At 40.7% G+C, this 26539-nt stretch overlaps 1 protein-coding gene and 1 long non-coding RNA gene across 2 annotated transcripts in view; one reads left to right on the plus strand and one right to left on the minus strand.

Annotated features, from left to right (window-relative positions):
• Positions 1 to 5248, minus strand: part of LOC118620059 — a 74224-nt gene extending 68976 nt beyond the window's left edge. Inside the window, exon 1 of the long non-coding RNA XR_004957363.1 lies at positions 5167 to 5248. This is a non-coding gene — a long non-coding RNA (uncharacterized LOC118620059). The remainder of the gene's footprint in view (positions 1 to 5166) is intronic.
• Positions 5144 to 26539, plus strand: part of CDK6 (cyclin dependent kinase 6) — a 241563-nt gene continuing 220167 nt past the window's right edge. Inside the window, exons 1-2 of the mRNA XM_036247057.1 lie at positions 5144 to 5253; positions 8086 to 8696. Coding sequence (XP_036102950.1) covers positions 8464 to 8696 — 233 coding nt within the window. The 5' untranslated portion in view covers positions 5144 to 5253; positions 8086 to 8463. The remainder of the gene's footprint in view (positions 5254 to 8085; positions 8697 to 26539) is intronic.

Genomic DNA, 26539 nt, shown 5'->3' on the forward strand with positions numbered 1-26539 from the left:
ACATTTTCTTTTAGATAAGATTTGAGAATTGGTCTTTCCAACAAATTCAGAAATTCATCTAAATACATTTTCTTTTACACAAGAGTGTTTTAAAGAACTAATATATGCCACACAGGCGAAAACATAAATCCACACAAAGTAGCAGGTGATCTGTCTCCCCCCTCCCCCCCTGTTTAAGCAAGGTGAAACATTGTCCTCAACTTTTCAAATGTTATTCTAGTTATGTCACACTATTCTAGTCTGTTTTGTGCCTGCTTGACTTAGTCATACTCATGGAGAGAGACAAGACCATGCAGCATTGATTTACCACCTACTATGGCCAGAGGGCACAGCCAGGTGCTGGAGCACTGCCAAGGGGAACAAAGCATGGCAGTCACTCTTGGGGAGCTCAGGGTGGTACATAGCAGAGCATCACACTTTTAGGAAGGTAGAAAGCAGATGTCCTCAAGGAGTTAGAGCAAAGGGGAATGCTGTTCAGCTAAGGGAAACTTCTAGGTTTTAAGGAGCTGGGCCTTGAAAAGATGGTAGAATTTAGAGAAGAGGGCTAAAAGAAAAGGAACTGCAGTAGAGACGACACATTTCTGAGGTCCTGAAATCAGCACACTGGTCAGTAAACTTTGCTAGGATTATATAAAATTATTCTAATATATCCTCCTTAAGGAAATGGAAAGAAATTGTCCCAAAGAAGACAGACTAAAAGATATAAAGCTAATTTTCCCATTGACGAAACATTTATTGGATGTAAAATACTTGCCAGTTACTGTGCTAGGTATTGGGTATAAGAAGCTATGAATAACTTTGAACAAATTTATAGAAGAGTTTAAAAATTGGACCCTCTCTTCAATTTATGGTAAAATGTCTGATCCACAGAACTATGTTATCATATACATCTTTCTAGGCATTCAAAGAATTCTGCAAAGAATTCTATTGTATGTTATTTTCAGGGAAAATCCATAATGAGACAACAAAGAACAGTTACATGCATATGGACACGTACATTATACAATCTCATTCAGTAAGGCAGATTTTATTACACAATAGTATAGACACAGAATGCTATTCATTCTGAAAGAATCAGATCGCCCGGGTTGTCATACCTAAAGCACTGAGGAACATCTCTTGGCCCCAGGACCTCAACCTATGCTTTCTTCACCTTGCACCTGCTGCCAGGCCATTCATAGAATTTTTCCCAGGTGTCTTTCTTTGTCCTTCCTCCTATCTCCCAGATTCCATTTTATCATCATTGTCCCCACCACTGTGCTGTACCTTTATTGCTTTATCTGAATGGTCTACCTAAAGCATGTACACAACTTTTAGCTCAACCAAAGGCAACTATGGCAACACAGTTGTTAGGCCATCTATGCAGTTGAGATGCAAGTATTTATTCTTAAAAAAAAAGAAAAAGAAAAAGAAATGTTAGAAGTCAGTGAAAAGTAAAGGACACTATAAATGGAGAGGAAATGTAGGTATTTCCATGTGATTATCACCAACTTTTATAAGTGTATTTCCATAGTTATTTTTCTGATTACTCAAAATTCTAGTATAGTTGATAAAAGGATCTTAAGAACACGTTTCAAACATGTCACAATATGCCAAAAACGTACAGGTATTCACACAGACACACAAAGGAAAAAGAAGATATGAGTGCCCATCAAAGGGGAAAAAAATAAGAAAGATGATGACAATTATACAAATATGAACATAGTACTGACATGTTGACCAGGGATAATTATAGAGCAGTAGAATCCATGAAAACGGAATGTTCCAATAGATAATAATGTCCGTTTTTTTTCTCCTGAAATTTATAAGCTACAACTCCATATATTTTTTGCCCACAGCAAATACTAAAATCTTTTCAAGTTTCGCTGCTTAAATGCAATACACTAGATTATATGCAAAAACAAAATAAAACAAAAAACCGAAGTCATTTCCAAACTGATGGGAAATAATTTATTGAGAAGATTGAACTTTAAAAATCATTTGAAGTTCATAATTTTACAACTGAAAAAGTTGGTCGTACAAACAATTTTTCCTAGGATATTTAGAAATTTTTCATTATATTTTAAGGGAAGACCAAGAAAATACCTTGGAAATGCCTGGGAATGGGGGAAGAATGCATTAAAAATGCACTGCTTTTTATTATGCTATTTCTGTTAAAATGATAGTTTTTTCATGGTAATTACTCAACAAAGATAACATTTACATACACATATAAATCAAGTTTAAAATAAGTGTAACTGATTTCACAGTTATCAAATCAATACACAGGAGAGGTTTACAGACAAAAAGTATACATTTACATGGACCTCTAATTAAAATCATTGTGTAGTAGATAACAGCAAACCTTATTTCTGAGTTTCTGGAAAATGTATTTTATAAATTGAAATAAGTAATATAGTTCAGAGATAATTTAGAATTAGATATATATTATATAATTGCTAATTTTAAATAAATTACTAATTTCTTAAACAAGGTTATAAATTATAAATCAGAATTTAAAATTTTATTTTTACCTTAGTGAAAACCAAAATTTACAGATATTTGTTATAAAATATTTCCATCTCTTCTGTTACACTAAGAAAATTTTTAGTGTAAGCTACAACATCATTTTAGAGACAGGTTCATGAGTTCTAATTTTTTAAAACTTGTAAAATGATTTGTAATTTTAGACTCATCTGATATGCAGTGTGAAAATATTGGTGCAAATAATTATTTATTCTTGAGTGCTATGTTTTCATTGAAGTTTCCTAAACAAAGGAGTCGGAATTTGGTTCACAGTTTATAAACTTTGCACAAATTTTGTTATGATAACCTGTTACCCACAGAGGAAGTTATCCATAAACAAAAACAATCAGGTATTTGCTAATTTTATAAAATCCATTGTAAAACTTCCTGGTCTGAATCTTTAAGCAACCAGATGTTAATGTGAACCATAACCAGGGAGAGTGAACAATTAACAACATCAGAGAAAGTAGGTGACATAAAGAGAGTTAACACTCAGTATTAACATATGTAATTAAATAAAGTTTCATTTTTTACATTGACCAACTAATCTAGTAAACTAAATTTTGGAATTCTTAATCCATCTAAGGTTGCTGTCAAATTTAGTAATTAAAAATGCAATGCAGTGTATAAAATATATTTTTCTGTTAATTTTAAAGCTATTTACAGCTTAATAGTTTTAAAACAAATTATTTACTCAAATAAATTCTCACAATCATTTGCTGGTTCCTATGGCTATCTATTAACAATTATTTCTGAATTACATAAATGTGTTGATCACCAGCAAGTAAATCTTGTTTTAAAAAACATTAATAAATGAGAACAATAATCAAAATGGAGGATTCCCACTCATGTCTCTGGTGTAAAGTTTAACTAATGATTTGTAGTGATCCAATATTTTATATAAATATTTTATGTAATACAAAATTCAACAATTTGCTTTCTTAAGTCTAGAGGGCATATGAGATTATAGATATCTTTAAAACTACAAATTTTGTTCAGAAATTGGATTTTATTTTAGAAGATACATTCCTAAACACAAAATGTATTTTGTGAATTATCTTAAGCATAAGGAAACACACTTATTCATTTTTATTATTTAAGAAAAAAATTCTTATAATACATTGCAAAATATTTGCTAATGTAAATGCAACAATTTTTATTTACCTAACCTGTTACTTCACACTGTAGTTAGAATCAATTTTATAAAGGTAAAATTTTGATCTAGTGTGAAATTAGCAATATAGTTTAATTCAAAAAGTCAAAAGATTTATAGAGGTAATATTTCTAATTCAAAAAGAATTTTGCTGGGTTTTAATTTTTCCACAGAACACTGAAATAAATAATTTTTAAAGCTTTGTTTTAAGATGTTTTAAAGGTTTCAAGTATTCTACAGATAAAGATTTTGGACAACACTGAATTCTTTTTGTTTTTAAAGTTATTTTAAGTTTTGTTTTACTCCATGGTAGAAGTATTGAATACATTTTTTCCCCCCTCTAAAATCTCATTTTCACCTGAAATAATTGCATTCAGGTTTTCTCAGCAGGTAAAGTATACATTCTTACAAGGTTTCAAATTTCAGAATTCCAATAATGCATTTAAACCGAGCACCTACTGAATCACGTTCTCTATTGTGTGTGTGTGTATGTGTGTGTGTGTGTGTGTGATCTTGTAGTTCTGTTATTTACATTGAATTTTAGTGTTTTAGCTCCTCAGAAATACCTTAGTAAACCCTCAGCATTTGCTAACCACGTAATAATTGTGAACCGGCCAGTCCCTTCAAGTAGATCGTTAACCACAAGGGTGCCTGACAATTTCCAAATCATACCCTCTGTCCAAAAGGAAAAGATAGGGCTTTGTGAGGCCGAAAGGAAGCGGAGGAAAACAAAACAAATGTAGCTCATGCTGAAAGTGAAAAGTGCTTGGACAGATTAGTATTTTCTTTTCTGCAAGGCGTTCTGCCAACTTTTTTTTTTTAATAGAGAAGAATTATTTTTCGGTCTGATTTTTCAGTTTCTTGGAAAGTGTGGGTATTTCCCATCCCCACCGGCCCCTCATAATTATTGTCGGTTGTTTTGTTTTTTCCCCCATCAGTCTACTTCTCAAACTGCTGATACCCCCGCCTCACTCCGTTAAAACCCCAACTCTGGGCGACCCTGGGTTTGGAAACTCCGCCGACTCCCGACGACACATCCTTCTCTCCCTCTCACGCTTCTTATTTTAGTCGCAAGAGTCTCCCACTCCAGTTGCAGCGAAAGCCGGAAATTTTCATTTAACTCCCCCCACCCCACCCCCGCTCTCTTCTCCTCGCCCCCCACTTGGAGCCGAGAGCTGGGGAGCTGGGAGGCTCAGAGCACCGCCGGGTCCGGCCGCCTCCTCTTCTCTCCGGAAGGCTTTAATTTGCACACTTGCTCGCCACTGCGCCGCGAGCCCCCAACCCCGCCGCCCAGTGGGTCTCGGGCAGAGCTGGCCTCCCAAACCTCCGCCCCCGCCCTTGCTGCCTCCCCGGCTCGGGCCCCGAGCCCGGGCCGGAGCCCCACGGCCCCCGTCCGCCCCCAGCAAGCCGCGCGGGCGGCGCCCTCCTCCGTCCCTCCGCCCTCCGCCGCTGTGCCCACCCCCTAGCCGGAGAGAGTGCTGGTGACTCCTTCCTCCGAGCTTGGTTACCTGCTCCGCGCCGCCCTGGAACACGTGCGGAGGTCGGACTGACACTCGCAGCCCCCTTGGGAGGCCACATGCGGCTGGGTCCCTCAGGTGAGGATCTGGGCGTTCGGGTGGGTGGGCTGCGGGGTGGGGGAGGGGGTTCCCGGGGGGGATATGAGGGCTTGACTAGGGTCGGAAGCGAGGGTGTGGGTATGGGTGATTGTTGGGGTGGGGGGGTATGTCCTCTGAATCCACTTTGATTAACCCCTTACGAACCGAGGCGGTAGTTACGGGGGCCAGTTTGGGGGAGCTAAAGGAGCCTCTCCTAATCTGGCTAGAGAAGGACATCATACACTAGGGACACCCCCCAACTCTGAGATCCTGTGCCTGCTCCCACATAGCCGTGCGCAAAAACACCCACACAAACACTCCTTATCCAGTTTCTTCAAACGGAATTTAACTCCACTGGGACAGTCATACAATAATCCACATTTAGGGTTGAAAACGCACTGTCTCTGGGGACTCCGTGCGGGAGAATGTGTTTCCGTGCCCCATATTGATTTCCCCACGAGAGCTCCCTCTCCAGCTCGCTGAGGTGTGGATGTGGGCTCCACCTTCCCACCACGAGGTAAATGTTAAAGCAGGCGTCTTGCTGGCAACCCCTGAGGGCGTGTTATGCACACTTGGAGGAGTGTACACAGGCTGCCAGTGCCCAGGCTTGAAGCCCCGCAAGGACTCACGTTTGCTCCAGTTTTCCAGTTTACTTTTAGAATTTCAAATATCGGAGTTCAAACGCACACCCCGCAGTGAGCAGCTCCAGCCCTGCAACGCGCCGGTCAGTGTACACTTGGGCGCATCTGTGTGTGCGCACACGCGGGAGCCGTGGTCCCTGGTGCGGCCTCTTGTCGCAGCGCTGGTGGCGACCCTTGCGGTGCTTGGAAGGCTTCGAGAGAGGCACATGAAGGATTTCATTGAGTGTGAAGACAGAGAGCAGAGACAGAAAGCAGAAGGAGGCGGCTGCAGCCTTTGTAGTCGCGGAGGAATGCGGAAATGTTGAAGCACTATGTCAAACTTTTTGAAATGGGGTCAAGTCACATTCAGCCAGCGTGGGAAAGCAACAACAACAACAAAAAAAAAGTGGAGGAGGGGGGGGGAAAGGCACTGCTGCTCCCGTTTCTCTCCGCCGGAGCCGACGGTCCGGAGAGCAAAGGGGGGGGTGGGGAGCCAGGGCGGGCGGTGCGGAGCCGGGCGGGGGCAGCGGGCGCAGTTCCCTGCGGGGGTGGGACGTCCGCGACGCTTCCTTCGCTGCAGAGCCTGGGACTGGAGGGGCGGAGATGGGGGGGGTGGGACACGGGAGGGCGGGCTGCGCAGCCGGCGGTGGCTCCTCCGCTACCTGTGTGGCCCTCGGCCTGGCTCAGATCCCCGGGCAAACTCTGGGGGCTCGTTCCTCGGCTCCCCCAGGATTCTCCTTCCCCCTTTTAGGAGAGTTATGAATGGATTGAGTGTGAAAGGCTCCATTCTCGCTGCGGTCCCCTCGGCCCACACGTCGTGGGGGTCATGCCATTTGTTTCTTTAATTCCTGGAAGAAGGCGAGCAGGCCAGTGGTGCGGGGCAGGTAATTCCGAGGTGGCTCGGGAATTCCGGACACGCGGCTGGTGCGGCAAATATCCTGCCGAGGCCGCAGTAGCCACGGGTTGGAGGTTGCCTGGGCACTGGATTGCAAATGAATGGGGAGGGAAGGTGACCGCCGCCCCCCCCCCCCACACACACACACACACACCACCACCCCGCACTTTGTTGTGCGGAGGGCTCCGGGGGGAGACTGGCTGCAGAAGGCATCAGGCCTTAAGCCGAAAGGGGAATGATAACCCCTGTTGCTACCTACATCGGAGATGATCCTGGGAATAGGGAAAAGTTCGCGAGTACGGGCCGCGAGAGTGGAGCCTCTTCTCTCTTACCCCTGGAGGCTCAGCATTAACTCCCCCCATCCCTACCCTTTTTCATGGGGAGATTGAATTTTACTCAGGTGGGAATCGGTTGGACATTTCAGGGCGGGTCACAAATGTTACTTTCCTCTTGAAGTTATTCTTTAAAGAGACACCCTTTCCCCCACACTTAGGGTCCCGTGGGTGACTCCCTCAACCCAGGACCCCAACACGCACCAACCCTCGAGTAGCGAGAATCTCAGCTCTCCTGGACCTAATGGGTTTCCACCAGGGAGGTCCTCCGCGTCGGCGAAGGAAGAATGCCATTTCCAACCCAGACTCCTTTACCCCCAAAAAGACCATTTGTGATGCAAGTCATTTTTAAACGTCTCCTAGTAGAAAAAATGAAAGTAGAAAGAAAGGAAGCAATTTTCGAGCAGATGTCTGACCACCCCTTCTCGCATACTCCCAAGCATCGGGTTACAGGGTCCTGGGAGCCCACACCCACAGTCTGCGGCCCCACACGGGTGGACTCACAGTCCCTCCAAAGCAGCTTATGCACGACCCCTGAACGTCCAACGACACCCTGGCGCCCCTCTCCCTGCGCGTTCCTGCAGGAAGGGTAGCAACGCAACACAATGATATAGGGATAAATATTAAGCCGTGACATTGACGTGCCCGGCGCCTCCCCTCCCCCGCGCTCCCGGCACACTCTGGGCTGCTCGGCACGCCCCCTCCGGTTCCACTGCGTCCCGCGCCGCGCGCTGCGCTCATCCCCGAGGGGCCCCTGCAACCTCTCGGCTCGAAGACAGTTCCAGCCCTACAGGGAGAGAAAAGTAACTTCGCTTTTCTCGGAGGAACCAGGAAGGATTAATCGGCCTGGGAGAAGGCAGGAGCGCGTGGAGGGTAGCGACGGGAGCTTCGTGAAGGAGGAGGAGGGGAGTCTGCAGGAACCCCAAGGAAGGCGCCTGGGATGTCTGATTGCATTTTCTTCTTGTCCTCCCATCTCCTCTTTTAGGTGGAATGATTGTGGACTGAGACGCGCTCGGGCAGAGACTATGTAATCGGCTCGGTGTCTGTGCAGAGGACTGCGCTCAGGGGAGGGAAGAGGAGGGATCGGCTCTCTCTGCGACTCGGCAGGCGGAGTTTAGCGGCGGTTCCAGAGTTGCGCCCGCCCGCGGGGAGGTCGCTCCATCCAGCCCCGGCAGCCGCGAGAGCCAGAGCGCCAGAGCGCCGGAGCGCGGTAGTCGGCGCGGGTGAGGCAGAGCTAGACCCAGCCCCGGGGCGCGAGGGAGCGGGTCGAGGAGTCCCGGAGGAGGCGAACGGCGGCCGCGGACGAGCCGAGCGCGCCCCCAGCCCGCTCCAGCAGCGCCGCGCCGGGCAGCGTCCGAGCGGTATGGAGAAGGACGGCCTGAGCCGCGCGGACCAGCAGTACGAGTGCGTGGCGGAGATCGGTGAGGGCGCCTATGGGAAGGTGTTCAAGGCCCGGGACCTGAAGAACGGAGGCCGTTTCGTGGCGCTGAAGCGCGTGCGGGTGCAGACAGGCGAAGAGGGTATGCCGCTCTCCACCATCCGCGAGGTGGCGGTGCTGAGGCACCTGGAGACCTTCGAGCACCCCAACGTGGTCAGGTGAGCCGGGGAACTACCCGTGCCGTCGGGGGCCGCGCCTGGAATGTGCCGGGCCAGGGGATCCACTGGCCCAGAAAAGTGCCGGGGAGGAGGGCGGCTGGGGATGCATGGCGCGACCCATTGATCTTACAAAGTGAGAGAAAGTTTTGTCGACTGAGACACAAGCCAGAACCAGTGACCTTGCCAGACAGCGAGCAGAAAGACAAATCAAAATGTGACCTGCGCAGGCTTCCCTTCCTGCCGGCCCTGAAAGGGGGTTCGAGAAGTTCATTGTCTTTTAGGCACAGAACAAGCCAACCTGTGACATGCCCTGCCAGCCCCTGGCCATTGGGGGATTTTTGACAGACCGAGTATAAGTACGAGGTTGCAGGACGCAGTGATAATTAGAAGGAAAATAACTTTACTGGTATAAATAAGGTTTAAAAATGCAGAAACAATATTTTTACCAGTCACACCCACAATTTCTTTTTATTAAGTAATGATAAGCAGGATTCCTGATGGTCTAAGGACCAAAGTGCTGATGCCCATTCTCCAACAGTCGTTTGAAATATTTATTCGAAAAATATTGCTCATCTGTATTAGTTTATGCTTGTGGGCCAGCGTTGTCTTTGGACTACTGCTCCAAAGGGTAGATAGATATCCAAAATATGGAATCTTTAGATTCTAAATTCTAAATTCTGCCTTTGCCTTTTCTGGAGGGTTGTGCAAGCGGATGGGAAGGCAGCAGTTCTTGAAGCCTCTCCTGTGTGGTAACCAGTAGAAAAGTGTGTGTGACTTAGGATAATGGTGTTTTCTCAGTGACCCTGGAATTTCCCCATTGTGTGTTTGACATTGTGTGGTGTTTTCTCTCTTTATTTTCTAAACAGATGCATAGTTGTAAGTCAGAAAGGAATGCACAGAAACTTATACAAATTAGAGTATGATTTTACCTTTGTCAACACGTAAGATAATGTGTTGGAAAAAGGTCTTGGGGTCTTCTTCCTGTTTTCTCATCCATCTAGGGATTCAACTCAACAAATACGTGCCTACTGTGTGTACACTGTGGCTGAAAATATGTAAATAAGGACAGCTAAATATTTTTGTAACAAGTCAAACAATTTAACATTAGTCATCGAAGTGGAAAGACCCAAGACTGACCTTTGAAATACCAACCTCTCTACAGACTCAGGGAGCCCAAGTGTCTACAGAATCGTCCTGGGAGGTTTTAACTTGTCTCCTCTTATCCCAAGCTGGGTGATTTGTGTGGCACTTTGTTCCCAACACAGTTAGACTCTGGCTAGAAGGCAGCAAAGAATCATAAATACATAAATAAAGTAATAAATGGCTATAAAGATAAGGACCCCATTATACCTCCACTTTAACCAGTAAAGCAGAGAGGCACAAAAGATAATGAGAACGGGAGAATAGTGTTTTAGGAAGATGGGATCGTATATAAAAACAATAGGTTACCTTTTGTGTGTGTGTGTGTGTGTGTCTTCTTTGTTGGAAAACCACAAAATTCTTCTTTTGGGGAGTGGAGTCTTTGAGATATTAGAGGGAAAGGGGAGGATACATTTTGCCCCCTGTAACTTAGTTATGTTCCCAGAGGAATGAATCACCTAGTTGTTACCCAAAGGATGAATTCCACTAAAATTTTAGGACCAAAATTCTTGTTTTATTTTTTCTCTTACCTATGGAGAGTATCCAATCAAGGATTATCTTCATGTGTATAAATAAGATGCCACCCTTGCAATGTAGAGGTGTTACAGAGGCACCACTGTGTAACACTATTTTTACAAAGCAGAATCTATTCTTGTAACAGAGGAAGGTTGTTTTTGCCATTGTGCTAGTCAATTTTAACTAATCTGTCTTAATCTCTTGATTTATCCTCCTGAGGTTGTATCTTCAGAGATTTTTAAGTGACCCATGACAGATTTTGTACTGAGAACTTTCAGAAAGCTATACTTATGAATTGAAGACTTGGGTCATTTTCTAAAATTATCTTTACGTGTTAAGTGTTGATAATGACACCTACCTCTTTCAAGTTGTACGGAGAAACTAATATAGTATATATGAGAGCACTTTGTCAATTTAAAAGTGTTTCAAATATCTAAGAAGTATTTGTGTTTAAGCAGATTAGTGGGGACCTTGTCTTGGAGCAAGTTCCCAGTAAGGATCAGTTCACCTGACCTATGTTGTAGAATAAATAATACTCAAACCCAGACATTATAGGCTCTGAAACCAAGAAGCGACTTGAATATAATGAGTCTGTAGTGTGTCAGAAAAGCCTATCAGTCATATGCCATGACATTCAGTGACACTTGAGAAAATTATTGATGATGTCATCCTCACAAGCTACATACACATCTCCTTTCTAGTTTGTTTCCTTCCCCTTTATTTTCTTCTGCCTCTGCTGTGGAGCAATCATTGGCCCCCATGACTTGCTTGGCTAGACTAGGATTCTGGACTTTAGAGGTTGCTGATATTTGCTCAGCTAGGGTCAGGACATCAAGGACAGGTGACAACAATTCTTTTCCTTCCAGGGGAGAGTTGTCACAGTTGAGCCCCCAAACCTGTGATTTATTGTTGCCCCACAGGATTGTTGCCTGGTCTTTAAAGTTTTTTTTAAAAGGGCAGATGCCTTTTTAAGTGCCTTCAAGTCATAAGTCATTGATCATAATTATAGGCCCTTCCCACAGATAGTTAAGCCTCTAAGCTTGAAGGAGCATAATAAACATATTTGTTGTTTTCAAAAGTTTAAGGTTTAATTTTGATGGATTTGCCAGAAAAGCTGCCTTGTTATTGCTGGCACTGGCACTGCCTACATGCACAGGGGTAATGACTTGAAATTCTTTCTTAACTGCAGGTGATGTAGCCCAGGCTTGATCAGTGTCTGGGATGTAAATTTACTCTTACTTTACAGTTGCCAATCCCAAATCCTAGAGCCTTTGCCAGAATCAGACTTCAGTATGAACCTATATTGCAGCTTTGCACTCTACAAATGAATTCTGTTTTACACTCTGAACTAAATATATATATATAGATAAAATAACATGTTTTATCAGCAATCTATTCATTCATCAAATTTAAAAAAAAATTTTTTCCTTTATTGATTTTAGAGAGAGGAAGGGAGAGGGAGAGAGAGATAGAAACATTTATGAGAGAGAATATCGATTGGCCACCTCCTGCATGCCCCCACTGAAGATTGGGCCCACAACCTGGGCATGTGCCCTGACTGGGAATCCAGCGACCTCTTGGTGCATGAGTCGACGCTCAACCAGTGAGCCACACTGGCCTGGCCATTCATCAAATATTTATTGAGGGCCTACTATGTGCCAGATTCTGCTTGAAGCTGGGGATACAGCAGTGAACAAGTCAGAAAAAGTCTACACTTCTAGAACTTAACTTGTAATGGGATGTGAAGTTCTTTTTTCTTTTTAAAACATCACTTATCGCCCTGGTCGATTTGGCTCAGTGGTTAGAGCATCAGCCCCCAGACCAGAGAGTGCCGGGTTTAGTTCCCACTAAGGGCACGTACCTCAGTTGTGGTTTGTCCCTGGCCCCAGTTGGGGTCTATGGGTAGCAACAAGTTGATGTGTCTCACTCACGTCAATGTTCCTCTCTCTCTCTTCCTCCCTCTCTCCCTCCCCTTCTATCTGAAGATAAATGCAAAAATGTCCTCAGGTGAGGATTAAAATAAATAAATAAAAAACATCACTTACCTTTATTTCCTTTGGCTTACTTTGCTATATTTAACCTAAATAGTTTTATAGAGCAATTAATTTTTGTGATAATTTGGTTATCAAGAGTTTACTGATTGAATTGATAAGATAACCAAAACACTAATCAGAATCAGATGCTTTTTGAAGATTAAATTTCACCTTAGAGACATGCAAATAGATCTATTTAAGAAGACATTGGCACATAACTAATATATATGATGAACATTTGAGCTCTATTTATTCAAAAAGGATTTAGGAAGAACCTACTGTTTAAAAACCATGGGGCTCAGTGCTGGGAAAGATACATGGGTACATCATACCTGGTTCCTTTCCTCCAGTAATTTCCCTGTGTCTGAAGGAAGAAGGTGATCACCATAATCCTGATACATGATAGTATTATGTCATTGCAAAGATCCTGGTAAGTGCTACCAGTGTTGTTCTTAGGGATCAAATTTGTTAGTGAAGCAGTAAAAGTAATTCAAATTCGAGCACGGGTTCCAGAAACTAAAACCCATGGCGTTTCAGTGAATAAACTTGGGATGTCTAAATATGTTCAATTATTTTTATTAGCATATTTAATCATTGCTTTAAAAAAAGCCAACAGAGGAACCTCTCTTGCATGTGGGTTTTTGACTCTCTCACGTATGCGGGGCTCCCATACCTATGTATATATTAAATTTGATTATTTCTCTCTTGTTAAAAAGAAGTAAATAAACAAGCAAGCCAACAGAAAAATCCACGCAGCTCAATGATTATTATTCAAGGGGAGTTTTCCAAGTTTCTCTCTTTTTTTTTTAATCCTCACCCGAGGATACTTTTTTTTATCCTCACCCAAGGACATTTTTTTGCATTTATCTTCAGATAGAGTGGGAGGGAAGGAAGGAGGGAGGGAGGGAGGGAGGGAGGGAGGGAGAGAGAGAGAGAGAGAGAGAGAGAGAGAGAGAAACATTGATGTGAGAGAGACACATCGAGTGGTTGCCACCCATACTACCCCAACTGGGGCCGGGGACAAACTGCAACCGAGATACATGCCCCTAGCAGGAACTGAACCAGGGCCTCTCTGATCTGCGGGCCGATGCTCTAACCACTGAACCAAACCGGCCAGGGCCCAAGTATACTTTTTTTCATCTATCTTCAGATAGAGTGGGAGCGAGGAAGGGAGAGAGAGAAACACCGATGTGAGAGAGACACATCGACTGGTTGCCTCCTGCAAGACCCGGTCCAGAGCTGAGGACCAAATCGCAACCAAGGTATGTGCCCTTGACCAGAATCTAACCCACAACTCTTTGGTCTGCAGACCAATGCTCTGATCGCTTAGCCAAACCAACCATGGCCTAACTTTCTTTTTAAAGACCTCAGTAATATCCTGGCTGGTTTGGCTCAGCTGTTAGACTCCACATCAGCCCATGGACCGAAGGGTCAAGGGTTCGATTCTGGTCAAGGACATGTACCTGGGTTGCAGGTTAGATCCCAGGCCCTGGTCAGGGTTGTACAGGAGATAACCAGATGTGTCTCTCTCCCTCCCTTTCACTCTCCCTAAAAGATCAATGGAAAACTATCCTCAGTGAGGATTAACAACAACAAGAACGAAATCAGTAATATATATCATAAAAAGAGAATTAAAAATGTGATATTCTCCTGGAAACCTAATTATTAACAGGGTAGAAGAAACATGGCATATTATTTGATGCAGCATAAAGCTGAATCTTCTGGAAATCCTTCTGAATGAAAGTGTTTCATCTGAATAACACATTTATTAGGGCTTGTTTTAATGAAAGGAAAAGCAAGAGTTTAATCCTTTTTTTGAGTTTCAGTATGTTAAAAGTATGTGTGGTCCCTCATTCTCTGAGTTCCTTGAGAAGTTTCCAATTTATCAAGGTTATTTAGTCAATAAACATATTCACAGTGATACTCTGCCCATGCCTTGTTTCTGCAGAACTTGATAATGCTGAGTTGTTGACATTGCACTTGTATTCTTTTTTTGCATAACTATTATCACCATGGAATTATTAGACTTTATCAAGAAGAAAATGGCATGTAAGAGGGAAACTTGTACAAACTTGAATGTCTGGTGGTGTATTTTCCTATGTTTAAGACATGGGTAAATCAATATCTATGAAAACAGACTCCTTGTTAAAAGTAAATTATCTTTAAAAAAACAATATGCCTCACTATTAATGATTCCCTAGGGATGTTTTTTTAAGAACGAAACATCCAATACTTGTACTATGTCATTGTAAACTGCTTTTAAAGTATTGGATATTAAGGTTGGAAGACACTCTGGAAATCTTTCAGCCCTTTTATGTTATAAAGAAAGTAAAGCCCAAGTTAAGCAACTTATCATGCTGTATTGTAGTTGTTGACTTGTTCTATGAGCTAAGTAGCAAATTTTTTTCTTTTTTTTTTTGGACACTTTATTTTCCAGATTTAAAAAAATTCACAATTTTATAGTTGTTAGAATTATGATTTAAGTAAGGTCTACATGTTGCATTTGGCTAATAAATCTCTTCGTTTACAGGTCCACTTCCATCAAATTAATTTTATTTTGCAACTTGAAATATTTCAGCTGTTTACTTTTCTTTTTTTTTTTTGTTCAGGTAGAGTGGGAGGGAGAGAGAGGAACAGAGAGAGAGAGAGAGAAACATCGATGTGAAGGGACACATCAAGTGGCTGCCACCCGCACAACCGACCAGGGCCGGGGACAAACTGCAACCGAGGTACGCGCCCTTAGCGGGAACCGAACCCGGGTCTCTCAGGACCGCAGGCCGACGCTCTAACCGCTGAACCAAACCGGCCAGGGCTCAGCTGTTTGCTTTTCAAACGAATTAACACTTACAAATAAATGTTTGAACGCCGGTTCTGTGACAGGCATTGCTCTGTATGACAGGAGTGAGCGGACAGCCATGGGCCTGACCCTCTATCTGGGGCAATTCATTGACCCTCTGGGCCTGGGTACCTTCTTCTGCAGAAGTGTGTTGGAGTAGACATTCTCTCAAGGCTCTTCTGTGAGTCACATGGCCCCCCTCTCATCACCGTGATCCACTGTATGGACCTACGCCAGCTGAGCATATTCCCTGGGAACTCTTGCTGTGACCCAGTCGGGCCGGGCCGGCCGGGAACCACACTCCAACTTTCCAGGCAGCCGGCCACCTGGACCTCTGGGCATGGGCCTGGCCCGGCCCAACTACCTGAGTAGCAATATTTTAAAAATTCTTTTTAATTGTGTGTCATGGAAGAAGTTAAAATGAGTACATTTCTACTATGAAAAAATGAGTATGTGTAGACAAAGGTGATGGTTTGGCAGGAACAAATAATATACCAATTCAGGAAATGAATTCTGCAGCCTGCCCTATTAAAGTATATCTGTAAAAAGTATGATGATTATCCATTAAATTCTGCTTTTAAAGTATTTGAGTAGGTCCTGTCCTGGCTGTGTAGCTCATTTGGTTGGAGCATCATCCCAATAGGCCAAGGTTGTGGGTTTGATCCCTGGTCAGGGCACATACAAGAATCAACCATTGAATGCAAAAATAAGTGAAACAACAAATCAATCTCTCTTTCTCTCAAATGTCAATAAATAAAATAAAAGAATTTAGGTACTAACTATGATCATTTAAATAGCTGTAAATAGTATAAGTAAATAATGTGGTTAAGTAATTAATAATACTGAGTTCATTTTAGACAAAGAACAATAGGAAAAATAAATGCTTGGTACTTGTCTGATGAGTGAACTATTGTATAATGTGGCTCTGGCATCTACTACTTATTTAATGAAATAAAAACCATAATACTTTAAAATTAGGCAGCATAACAACCTCCAGACATACAAACAAATATGTTACCCATGCTTCTGGAAGAACTAATTGCACCGTTACTGCTATTTCTCATGACGTTCAGATGAGCTTTTCTGTCTTCTTAGGAAGGACATTAATTGTGAGCTTGGTGTGGTGGATCATAGCGGAGATTAAATCTGGGTGCAGGAGTATTGGTGATAGGAGAAGGTAGTGTGTATAGTGTTGGGTTTTGTCAAAGGGTCAGGAGGCAGCACCGAAAATGAGCACTGGTGGTTAGTAACAAACATGCCTACGTAAAGGTCACCGTTTGAGTGATGCTCTATAAATGCTAAGTCTGCTGGGGCAGGTGGAGCAGCAATCAGAGGGAGGAGTTTGATAAGACTCACTGGACAGTTTTGAACATCACCAGTTGGCTGCCATACTTTTACCAGCTGCACCTGTAGCTGGTCTCCACTGAGAGGTGACGTAAAGGAACCTTAAGGCATGTGACAGGAATCTGTGAGTGTGCAGTGGTAGCCTGGAAGTCCATTTAGGATAGGATAATTATTAAACATTTAGAAGTTTGCCTAAATTTGAGCAACTACTGGCTTTGTCATTTACGTAGCCATTTTAATTATCGATTCTTAATTGTCTGGCCTTCCTAAAGTTCAATAGAATTAGAATCACAGTATAAGAACTTTGGAATTGGATGGGGTCTTAGCTTTAATTTAGTCAAACGAGCTTTGGTCTATGTAGAAATTGTTTTGTCAGTGCATAAAAGAATAGTCGTATTTTTAGTCATCTGTTTTATTCCACATTTATACACATTGTAGGTACAAATTGAGAATAGCTAATGTTAAAACACAGGATTATATCCAATGGTCATTGCATATCTGAAAACACTCCCTTAGGATGTAAAAGTATTTTCAGTTTAATGATTTTATATTTCCTGATGTGAGGACAGGATTGCATCTTTTATATTCATAGATAACACAGTGTCCATAACTGTCAGCTGTCCAGTATATGTTTCCTGAATGGATGAAGTAAAATAAGTTAAATTATTCTTGTCTTTCTGGAGTTGCCTGCAGTGTTAGCAAGTATCTCAAGCTAAATACTGGGAGATCATTGGGCATTAACTGTAATGCATCTGCACACCAAGGCTATTTAGTTGGAGCCTTCAAATACTTATTGATGTTTTAAACTTCTCCTGTGACTATCTTCAGTACTGGCTTCTGCTTTGATAGGATTTTCTTGTGTCCTTTGTGTGCATTTGCTACACGTATCCTACGGGTGAGCAGTCTACTCTATTCCCCAATGTGCTCCTTGCCATCCACCTCTGTGACTTTCACTGGGGCTGATCCCAGAAGGTGCGTGTAGTCCCCACCCTGTACCACTCTTTCCATCTGTTGAAATGCTACCCATCCTTCAGAGCCAAGCTCTAATGCCACCTTTGTTTTTGTTTTTGTTTTAGTAGTATACTCCTTTAATACCTCCATTTGATAAAACTTCTGCTTCCTGTGAACCCTGGCAACTTTGGACCTCCTTTATGCCACTTAGTATATGTCTGCCCCTTTATTATTATGTCTGTTATATAAGATAAAATATTCATCTCCTTATCCACCCTCTTCTGATCCTCTGCCCTACACACCCCAACTGTAAGCCATTGAGACAGGACCTGTCTTGTGGTCATGGCCGTTTACATTATACATCTAGTGGAAATAAAGTGAAAATAAGAACAAATGAATAATGGAAAGGAGGTCCAGTTATTAAGGAGGGAACCATATGTAGTATTTCCATCACATGAATGTTAATACTAAGGAGTATCAAAGAAAGAGGGAAAATGAATCTGTATATTGGTTTATACTTATTTGGTTCCTGGGAAAAATAAAGAATACTGAAAAGAGAAAGTTTCATTTTGTTTTACTCCAACATGCATAGTTTATATTAAAGTAAGTTTTAAATTTAAGTCATTTCCATAGTTAATTAACTATACGCCTTGCAGTTAATTCTATATACTGTAAAGAAGACATTAACGTTAGGAAACATGCACACATTTGGTAAAAGTTGAAAATGATTTGAACATTTTAAAATGTACGAATGCAAGGAATCAATTTTAATCAATTGCTTGAATTATTTTACTTTTATTTTTTCACACTAATTTAATATCATTGGCCTTCTATACTGGAAAAACTCTTAGGTGGAGCAGAATTAAGTAAAACTTTACTAATAATTTCTAAAAGAATAGCAAGATACTGAATTCCATTATAATTTTGTCTCCTACTTCTTTTCATAATTTATATACAGAGAATTTGGATTCCACCTTGAAAAACATACATTTAGTTCAGAAGTATTCGTCCAGCCCGAACTAATTCTAGAGTCACAACATGTGGTAGGGGTATGTGTACATGTGTGTACATGTGTATATGTGCACACAGTGCACACCCAAAACAGTTGAATGCAAGGTCTCAAAAAGAAGGGACTGTTTTCTTGTGTTTTTAAAAAAAATTTTTTTTAATTTTCAATTACAGTTGACATACAATATTAGGTGTACAACATAGGGATTAGACATTTATATAAGTTAGAAAATGATCGCCCCAATAAGTCTAGTACTCATCTGACACCATACATAGTTATTACGGAATTATTGACTATACTCCCTGTGCTGTACTTGACATCCCCATGACTGTTTTTATCACTGGCACATCTTAATCCCTTCCCCTTTTTTACCCCCTTCCGATCTCACTCCTATCTGGCAACCATCAAAATGTTCTTTGTATCTCTGAGTTTGTTTCTGTTTTGTTTTCAGATTCCACATATAAGTTAAACCATGTGGTATTTGTCTTTCTCTGTCTGACTGACTTGTCTTAACATAATGCCCAAAGGTCCATCGATGATGTGACAGATGGCAAGTTTCATTCTTTTTTATGGCTGAGTCATATTCCATTGTATATATTTATCATTTCTTCTTTATCCATTCATCTATTGATGGACACTTAGGTTGCTTCCAGATCTTGGCTATTGTAGATTTGCTGTAATGAACATAAGGATATATACGTCTTTTCAAAATATGTTTGGGGCCCTGGCCGGTTTGGCTCAGCGGTTAGAGCGTCGGCCTGCGGTCCTGAGAGACCCGGGTTCGGTTCCCGCTAAGGGCGCGTACCTCAGTTGCAGTTTGTCCCCGGCCCTGGTCGGTCGGTTGTGCGGGTGGCAGCCACTCGATGTGTTCCTTTCACATCGATGTTTCTCTCTCTCTCTCTCTCTCAGTTCCTCTCTCTCCCTCCCACTCTACCTGAACAAAAAATGGAAAAATGTCCTCTGGTGAGGATAAAAAAAAAATATATATATATATATATATGTATATGTTTGGGTTTCTTTGAATAAATACCCAGAAGTGGAATTGCTGGTTCCTTCTTTGTCTCTTGTTATATATAGTCTTTGTTTTAAAGTGTATTTTGTCTGATACAAGTATTGCTATCTCATCTTTTTTTTTTTTCATTTCCATTTGCATGAAATATCTTTCCATCCCGTTACTTTCAGAGTGTGTGTGTGTGTGTGTGTGTGTGTGTGTGTCTTTCGATCTGAAGTGGGTCTCTTGTAGACACATATATGTAGGTCTTGTTTTCTTATCCTTTTGGCCACCCGTGTCTTTTAATTGGAGCCTTTAATTTATTTACATTTAAAGTAATTATTAATAGGTATGTAGTTATTGCCATTTTATTATAATTTTTTTTTTCTTTTTCTTCAAGAAGTTTCTTTAACATTTCTTCTAATACTGGTTTGGTGGTGAATTCCTTTAGCTTTTTCTTGCCAAGGAGTTTTCTTGTTTCTTGCCTCCCAAGCACTTAGCACGGTGGCTAGCATTTTGTAGCCCACAATAAATATTTGTGAATGAGTGAATGAATGAGTAGTGCCATCTAGGAATTCAGAATTGGTTTTTTGTTTTTTTAGTCAGAATTGGTTAACAATGTCTGAAAGCACATTTAAGATCTGTAATATTCAACATGTATTTATTGATTATCTGCTATATTTTCAACATTTTATTAAAGGTGACTGACAGTGAAATGCTTAGCAAAAAAGTGGTATTAGGTCTGGAGTTTATTTCAAAATGGGATACAGATGAAACAAACTGATCATCGCTGAAGTTGTGGAAGAAGTTCCTTGTATGTGTTTATAAAGGAGTCAGAATACTTTGATTTTGTCCTGATTCCTCCACCTATTAGCTGAGCGACCTAGAGTAAATTCATTTATGTCTCTTAACTGTGATTTCCCTATAATAGGAATTATTACTACTCTTTTGACCTTAGAGAGTTGCTGTGATCAAATGAAATTATGTATATAAAGATCAAATGTTATACAAATACAAGGTATTATTAACAACAGGAATTCCTCTCCTCAAGTAGTTTATTCTTTTATGGAGGAAGCTTACATACAGATATCTATATTGCTGATTGGAAGTACTCCTGCCCAACACAGTGTTCAAGTATGAACGGAGCTAAGTGTTTCTGAAAAGAGATGTATTGGATTTATACTAATTATGGTAAAATACAGTCTTTAATCTGGGTATTGGTAATCTGGGTGTCACATTTACCCAATTTGTATGTTATTCATTAATGGAATTACTGAGGGAGGGTCTGAGGCCACAGTGCTCCTGAGAACATTGTCAAAACGGATGGGAGCTTGATGATTTTGTATTTCACTGTCACATTAACTCACCGAGGAGTTGATCTCTTTGCTTGTTCTTTCTTCTCTTTTTAAATGTCAGAATCTCAAACAGAATTATTCCTTTTTTATGTCACACATTGGAATTTCTGATTGTGAATTTTCTCAGGCCCTTCTTGTGGCATGATTGCCGTATAACTTCTGAAATGTTATGTCATGTACTCTGTTGAAGTCACTCAGAGTTTCTGTCCACAGAAAGGAAGCAGTTTTCTTTCGGGAGCACTAATCATTAGTAAAATACAGTAGTCCCCCCTTATCTGCAGTTTTGTCTTCAGTGGTTTCAGTTATCCACGGTCAACCACCATCTGAAAATACTAAGTGGAAAATTCCAAGAATAAACAATTCATAACTTTTCAATCCCGTGCGGTTCCTAATAGCGGGATGAAATCTCGTGCCCTTCCACCAGGGATATGAATACTCCCTTTGTTCAGTGTCTCCACGCAGTGTACGCAGTATAGGCAGTATATGCTCCCCACCCTTTAGTCACTTAGTAGCCATCTCGGTTACGAGATCAACTGTCATGGTATCACAATGCATGAGTAACCCTTATTTTACTTACTAATGGCCCCAAAGCACAGGAGGCGTGATGCTGGCAATTCCGATGTGCCAAAGAGAACCTGCAAAATACTTTAAGTGAAAAGGTGAATATTCTCAGTAAGGGGGTGGGGAGATCATATGCTAAGGTTGCTGCATCATTCACTTCACTTCATCTCATCATGTGGGCATTTTATCATCTTACATTATCACAAGAGGAAGAAGAATGAGTATAACACAATAAGATATTTTGAGAGAGAGACCATATTCACATAATATTTATAGTGCATTGTAATAATTGTTCTGTTTTATTATTGTTAATCTTTTGCTGTGCCTAATTTATAAATTTAATTTTAGCATATATATGGATATATAACAAAAAATATAGTATACAGTATATATAGGGTTCGATACTATCCGAGGCCTCAGACATCCACTGGGAGGTCTTGGAATCTAGCCCCTATGGATAAGGGTGGGGACTACTGTATCTTTTTTCTTTGCTTCCTTTTATTGCTAAGTAATGTCATTATTTCTGTGTTAGGTATTCCTAATGATTAGTATAAAACATTTACTTTTCCTAAAGTGCTTAATTTGTAGAACATATTAAGTATAAAGTTAGGAACATTAATACTTAACCCCTATTCTGCAACAGAAGAGGAAAAACAACCAACATCTTTGCATTTTAAGGGCAGACTTTCATACTTTAGGTTATTGGCTCTGACCAGTACATTTTAAAACTTTTTAGTGGAAGCCAAGAAACTGAGTGGTTTCAAGTTGGGAGATTTAGATGATGTCTACATTCCAACCCTGTAGAATCACTTAAAGAAGTTATTAAATAGCCTTGGGTAAAAATGGGATATTTTCTTGTTGAACCATGAGAGACCAAGAGACAAATTTAGAGATTGGGCAAGAATGGACTTCCAGAGCTGATCATCAATGAAGTGTATTAAAATACAAGAGACCCCTTCAAGAAAGGGTAAAGAATCTCTTCTCTGAAATAACATTAAGAAACAAAAGAAAAGTTGTGATATCCTGCTAGTCATCACACATTATTTTAAGCCCATGGGATTTAATATGGTTATTTAGCTGTTAGTCATTAGACTAGAACTTAGGGTTGATGAGGCCAGTTGAGTTCTCAACTAAACCAATTAGTTTTGCAAAGGGAAATGGTTATTTCAGAGGCATTACTTGCTACCCCTTAAATGTTGGCAGACACAGAGTGATGACTTTGATCTCGAAGAGAACTATGTAAGAGCATATAGTTGACTCATTGGTACCAATTACTAATCCTAGAAAAATAGGATTTTTGAGAAGAGTCAGGAGTAGGATCTTTCTTTTTGAAAAATGGTACAGTTCCCCCCCCCCCCCCCCGGTTAGTTGATAAAATAAAATTAAGAGGTGAATCCATCACTAGGCAAATAGAGAATGGTCTGGAGATGTATTTTGTGATCTGAAGGGACCACATACTCATTAAAAGGAGGGAATGAGGTGGCAGAAGATGAGCTAAGTTGCTGTAGAGGTACGAGATGCAGTATGGTGCAGATATAACACAGTAGCAGGACCAGGGACCACTTTTGTACTGGGTGGGGCAAGAGTAGGTTTACAGTTGTGAGTATGCACAACAGTTTATTCTTGTATTATTATATATTAATGATTGGTGTTTTTTTTCCCATGCGAACAACTGTAGACCTACTTTTGCCCCACCCTGTATGTTTGAAAACTGGTGATATGAAAGGAGATGAAGGATGGGGTGGGGGGAGGGAGGTGATAAACCAAAGAACTTGTATGCATGTATGCGAAACCAATGGACATAGACAACAATGCTTGGTGGGGGGCGGGACAGGGAGGAGAGTGTGCAGAAAAAAAGGAGAAACATATATAACAAAAATAAATTAATTAAAGAAAGTATATGAAGATTCTGGCATATTTAAAAAGTCCTTAACCAGTGCAATTCTTTTAATTCCATAGTAAGAAAATGATAAGTTTGTCTGATTTCTTGTTACTGGGGACTTTATTTTAATATATCTTTATATTGTCTATTTTGCCTACCACTCAAATATTTGTTGAAGTAATCATGAATTAATATACAACGTAGACTTCTCATTAGAACATAGGCTCCATGAGGGCAGGAATTTTTATCTGGTTTTCTCACTGTTTTATCCTTAAAATCTAGAAGAGTGCCTGACACATAGCTCAATAAATATCTGTTGAGTGATGGATTATTTAAACTGTGACTAAAGATTACTCCTATTGACTAAAGTAATTTTATTGACAGTAAAAATGTGTTATTTTTTTATTCACTCCTTGCTATTATTGTATTTAAAACTTTAGAAAATCATATGGTCTCTAATATAGTAAAGTTGGGTTCTGACATAGGAAGTAGGAGCTATTTAATAATTTAATGATTAGCAAGTAGATTGGATACTAAGATATATTCCTTCTAAGCTAATTCTTCCACTGTGTTTTATTAAATTATGGATATAATTTTAAACAAACAGTATTAAGTGATATTTTAGATAGGCCTATCCATATGTTTTGTGACAGAATTAATTTAGATATTTTGGTGGAAATTTTAAGACATGGTTTCAGATTCTCTGGGTTATGAAATTCTGTAAGGAGGAGTGACTGACATACCTTTCCTAAAGTAGTGATTTTCAATCTTTTTCATCTCAGGGCAAACATAAACTAATTACTAAAATTCTGCGATGTATCAAAAAAAGTGTATTATATTTTTTGCCAATCTAACAAAAAAAATAGGTATAATTTTGATTCATTCACACCAGAAGGCTATTGTTGTGTTGCTTGTTGTCATTTTTTTATTTGACAATCTGAGGGAAAAGAGGTCAGTGCCTGACCAAATAGGTGTTGCATGTTTAAAACTTTGTTGAAGCACACTGGTTGAAAATCTCTGTCCTAAAGAATTAGACACAGATGTGAAGCCCTATATAAATGACTTCATTTGTCCTTACAGGTCGTGAGGCCCAGGTGGCCAGTCCCACCATGAATCTTGCCCCAATACTACTATTTGGTGCTGCCATTCCAGTCACCTTCATTGTCTGCTTAGATTGGTTGATGGTAATTATCTAAGGGGTCTGACATTACTTAGTCATGACCAGTTATAAAAAACAACAATAATAAAGAAGGAAGGAAAGAAAAAAGGGGGGGGAGGGGTGGAAAGGAGGAAAGAAAAAAGAGGAATAGAATAGAATGAAAATATGTGGTGCTCAGTCATTTGTCTGGTATATCACAAGGAGTTACTAGAGTACCAAGAGAGTTGATTGTATTTTTTAAATTTAAAGTAATTATAGTTTTCTGTTACAGTTCTTGTTCTAGTGAGTGTTGCTGTGTAGTAAATTATTCCAAAATTTAAGGGCTTAAGGCAACCATTTTCTTATGCTCAAGGATTCATTGGGTGGGGAATTCAGACAAAGCATAGAGAGAATGTACAGTATTTTTCTGCTCCATGATGTCTGAGGCTTCAGCTGGAAATGACGCAGCAGCTGAGGGTTTGATTCATCTTGCGATGTCTTCACTGTCAAAACCAGAGTTTTATGTGGGCTGGTTGATGAAGGCTGGTACCTGAGCTGGGGCTGTGGACCAAAGCACCTATACCTGCCTCTCTGTTTCAAGGCTTCTAAGTAGTTGGACTTACATGCTGACTCATGGCTCCAAAAGCCAGTCAGTGTCCCCAGGAACAGGTAATATTACTTCCGCCACATTCTCTTGGTTACAGGTGAGTTCAAGGATTCAAGGAGGGGACATACAACATCTCTTGTTAGAAATAGTGTTGAAATAATTTGCTTCTTCCCAACCACTCCTACTGCCCCCCCCCCTTTTATTTGTTAATCATAACATTAGTATTTAGTGACTAGTACAGAATGGTTTATGATAAAACAAAACAAAACAAAAAAACCCCACAAGGCTCTTGCCTCAACTATTCCTATTCTCAGTACTCAGATATAAACATCTTTTAACTGGTTTTGCTGTTTCTGGTAGTTCCCTTCATAAATCTAAGATAACATGCTATGTTCTATTGCTTGATGTTTAAACCTCACATATTATCTATTGACTTCTACTCTGAAAGATGGGGATTTAGCTCATCAATACTACTCCCTATTCATCTCCTTCAATTTTTGTTAGATAGGGATATTTTTATTTCATATAATAATTTTAAATGTAACATAATATAAATACAGTTTTTTTATTTAAACATCATATTTTTGTTCTTTCACTTTTGGCAGATTTCTTGATTCTCCATTTAATAAGAGAAGAATGTTTCATCCCCCTAACCTTTCTTCCACCTCTATACTCCCTTTAACATCATAACCTCTATCAGCTACATTGCTAATGTTGTTAAACATTTGTCTCTGTTCTGCAACCACAACTGCAGGTCCAGTGTTACAATGCTATGAGGCCATAGGAAGCCTTCTTTCTTAAATACAGACCTCTGGATTCTGTTTTCTTATTCTGCATCACTTTTTAAAAACTATACCCTATTTTGCCCAGCCAGTGTGGCTCGGTGGATGGAGCATCCTCCCATGGACTGAGAGGTTCCGGTTCAATTCCCAGTCCAGGTGTGCCTGGGTTGCAGGACTGATCCCCCACAGGGAACATGCAGGAGGCAGCCGATCTCTGTTTCTCTCTCATATCGATGTTTCTATCTCTCCCTTCCTCTCTAAAAAAAATCAATGAAAACATATTAAAAAAAATACTTAAAAAAAAATTATGCCCTATTTTACATGCCTTTTATTCAGACCATGGCTTTCTTGTAATTTTGTTTTTCTTGGAATCTATAATTACCTTTGTGTTTTTTTTGTTGTGTTGCGCTCTTTTTTTACATTTATTTATTTTTTATTTTATTTTATTGATTTGAGAGAGAGAGGAAGGGAGAGGGAGAGAGAGATAGAAACATCAATGAGAGAGAACATCGACTGGCCACCTCCTGCATACCCCCCACTGGGGACCAGGCCCACCCCCCGGGCATGTGCCCTGCCGCAGAACTGAACAGGCGACTCCTTGGTGCATGGGTCAGTGCTCAACCACCGAGCCACACCGGCTGGGCTGGGTTTTTTTTTGTTTGTTTGGTTTTTTGTTTTGTTTTTTTTTAAGGGAGAGA

This window comes from Molossus molossus, unplaced genomic scaffold (genome assembly GCF_014108415.1).
Source record: "Molossus molossus isolate mMolMol1 unplaced genomic scaffold, mMolMol1.p scaffold_m16_p_7, whole genome shotgun sequence".
NCBI lineage: Eukaryota > Metazoa > Chordata > Mammalia > Chiroptera > Molossidae > Molossus > Molossus molossus.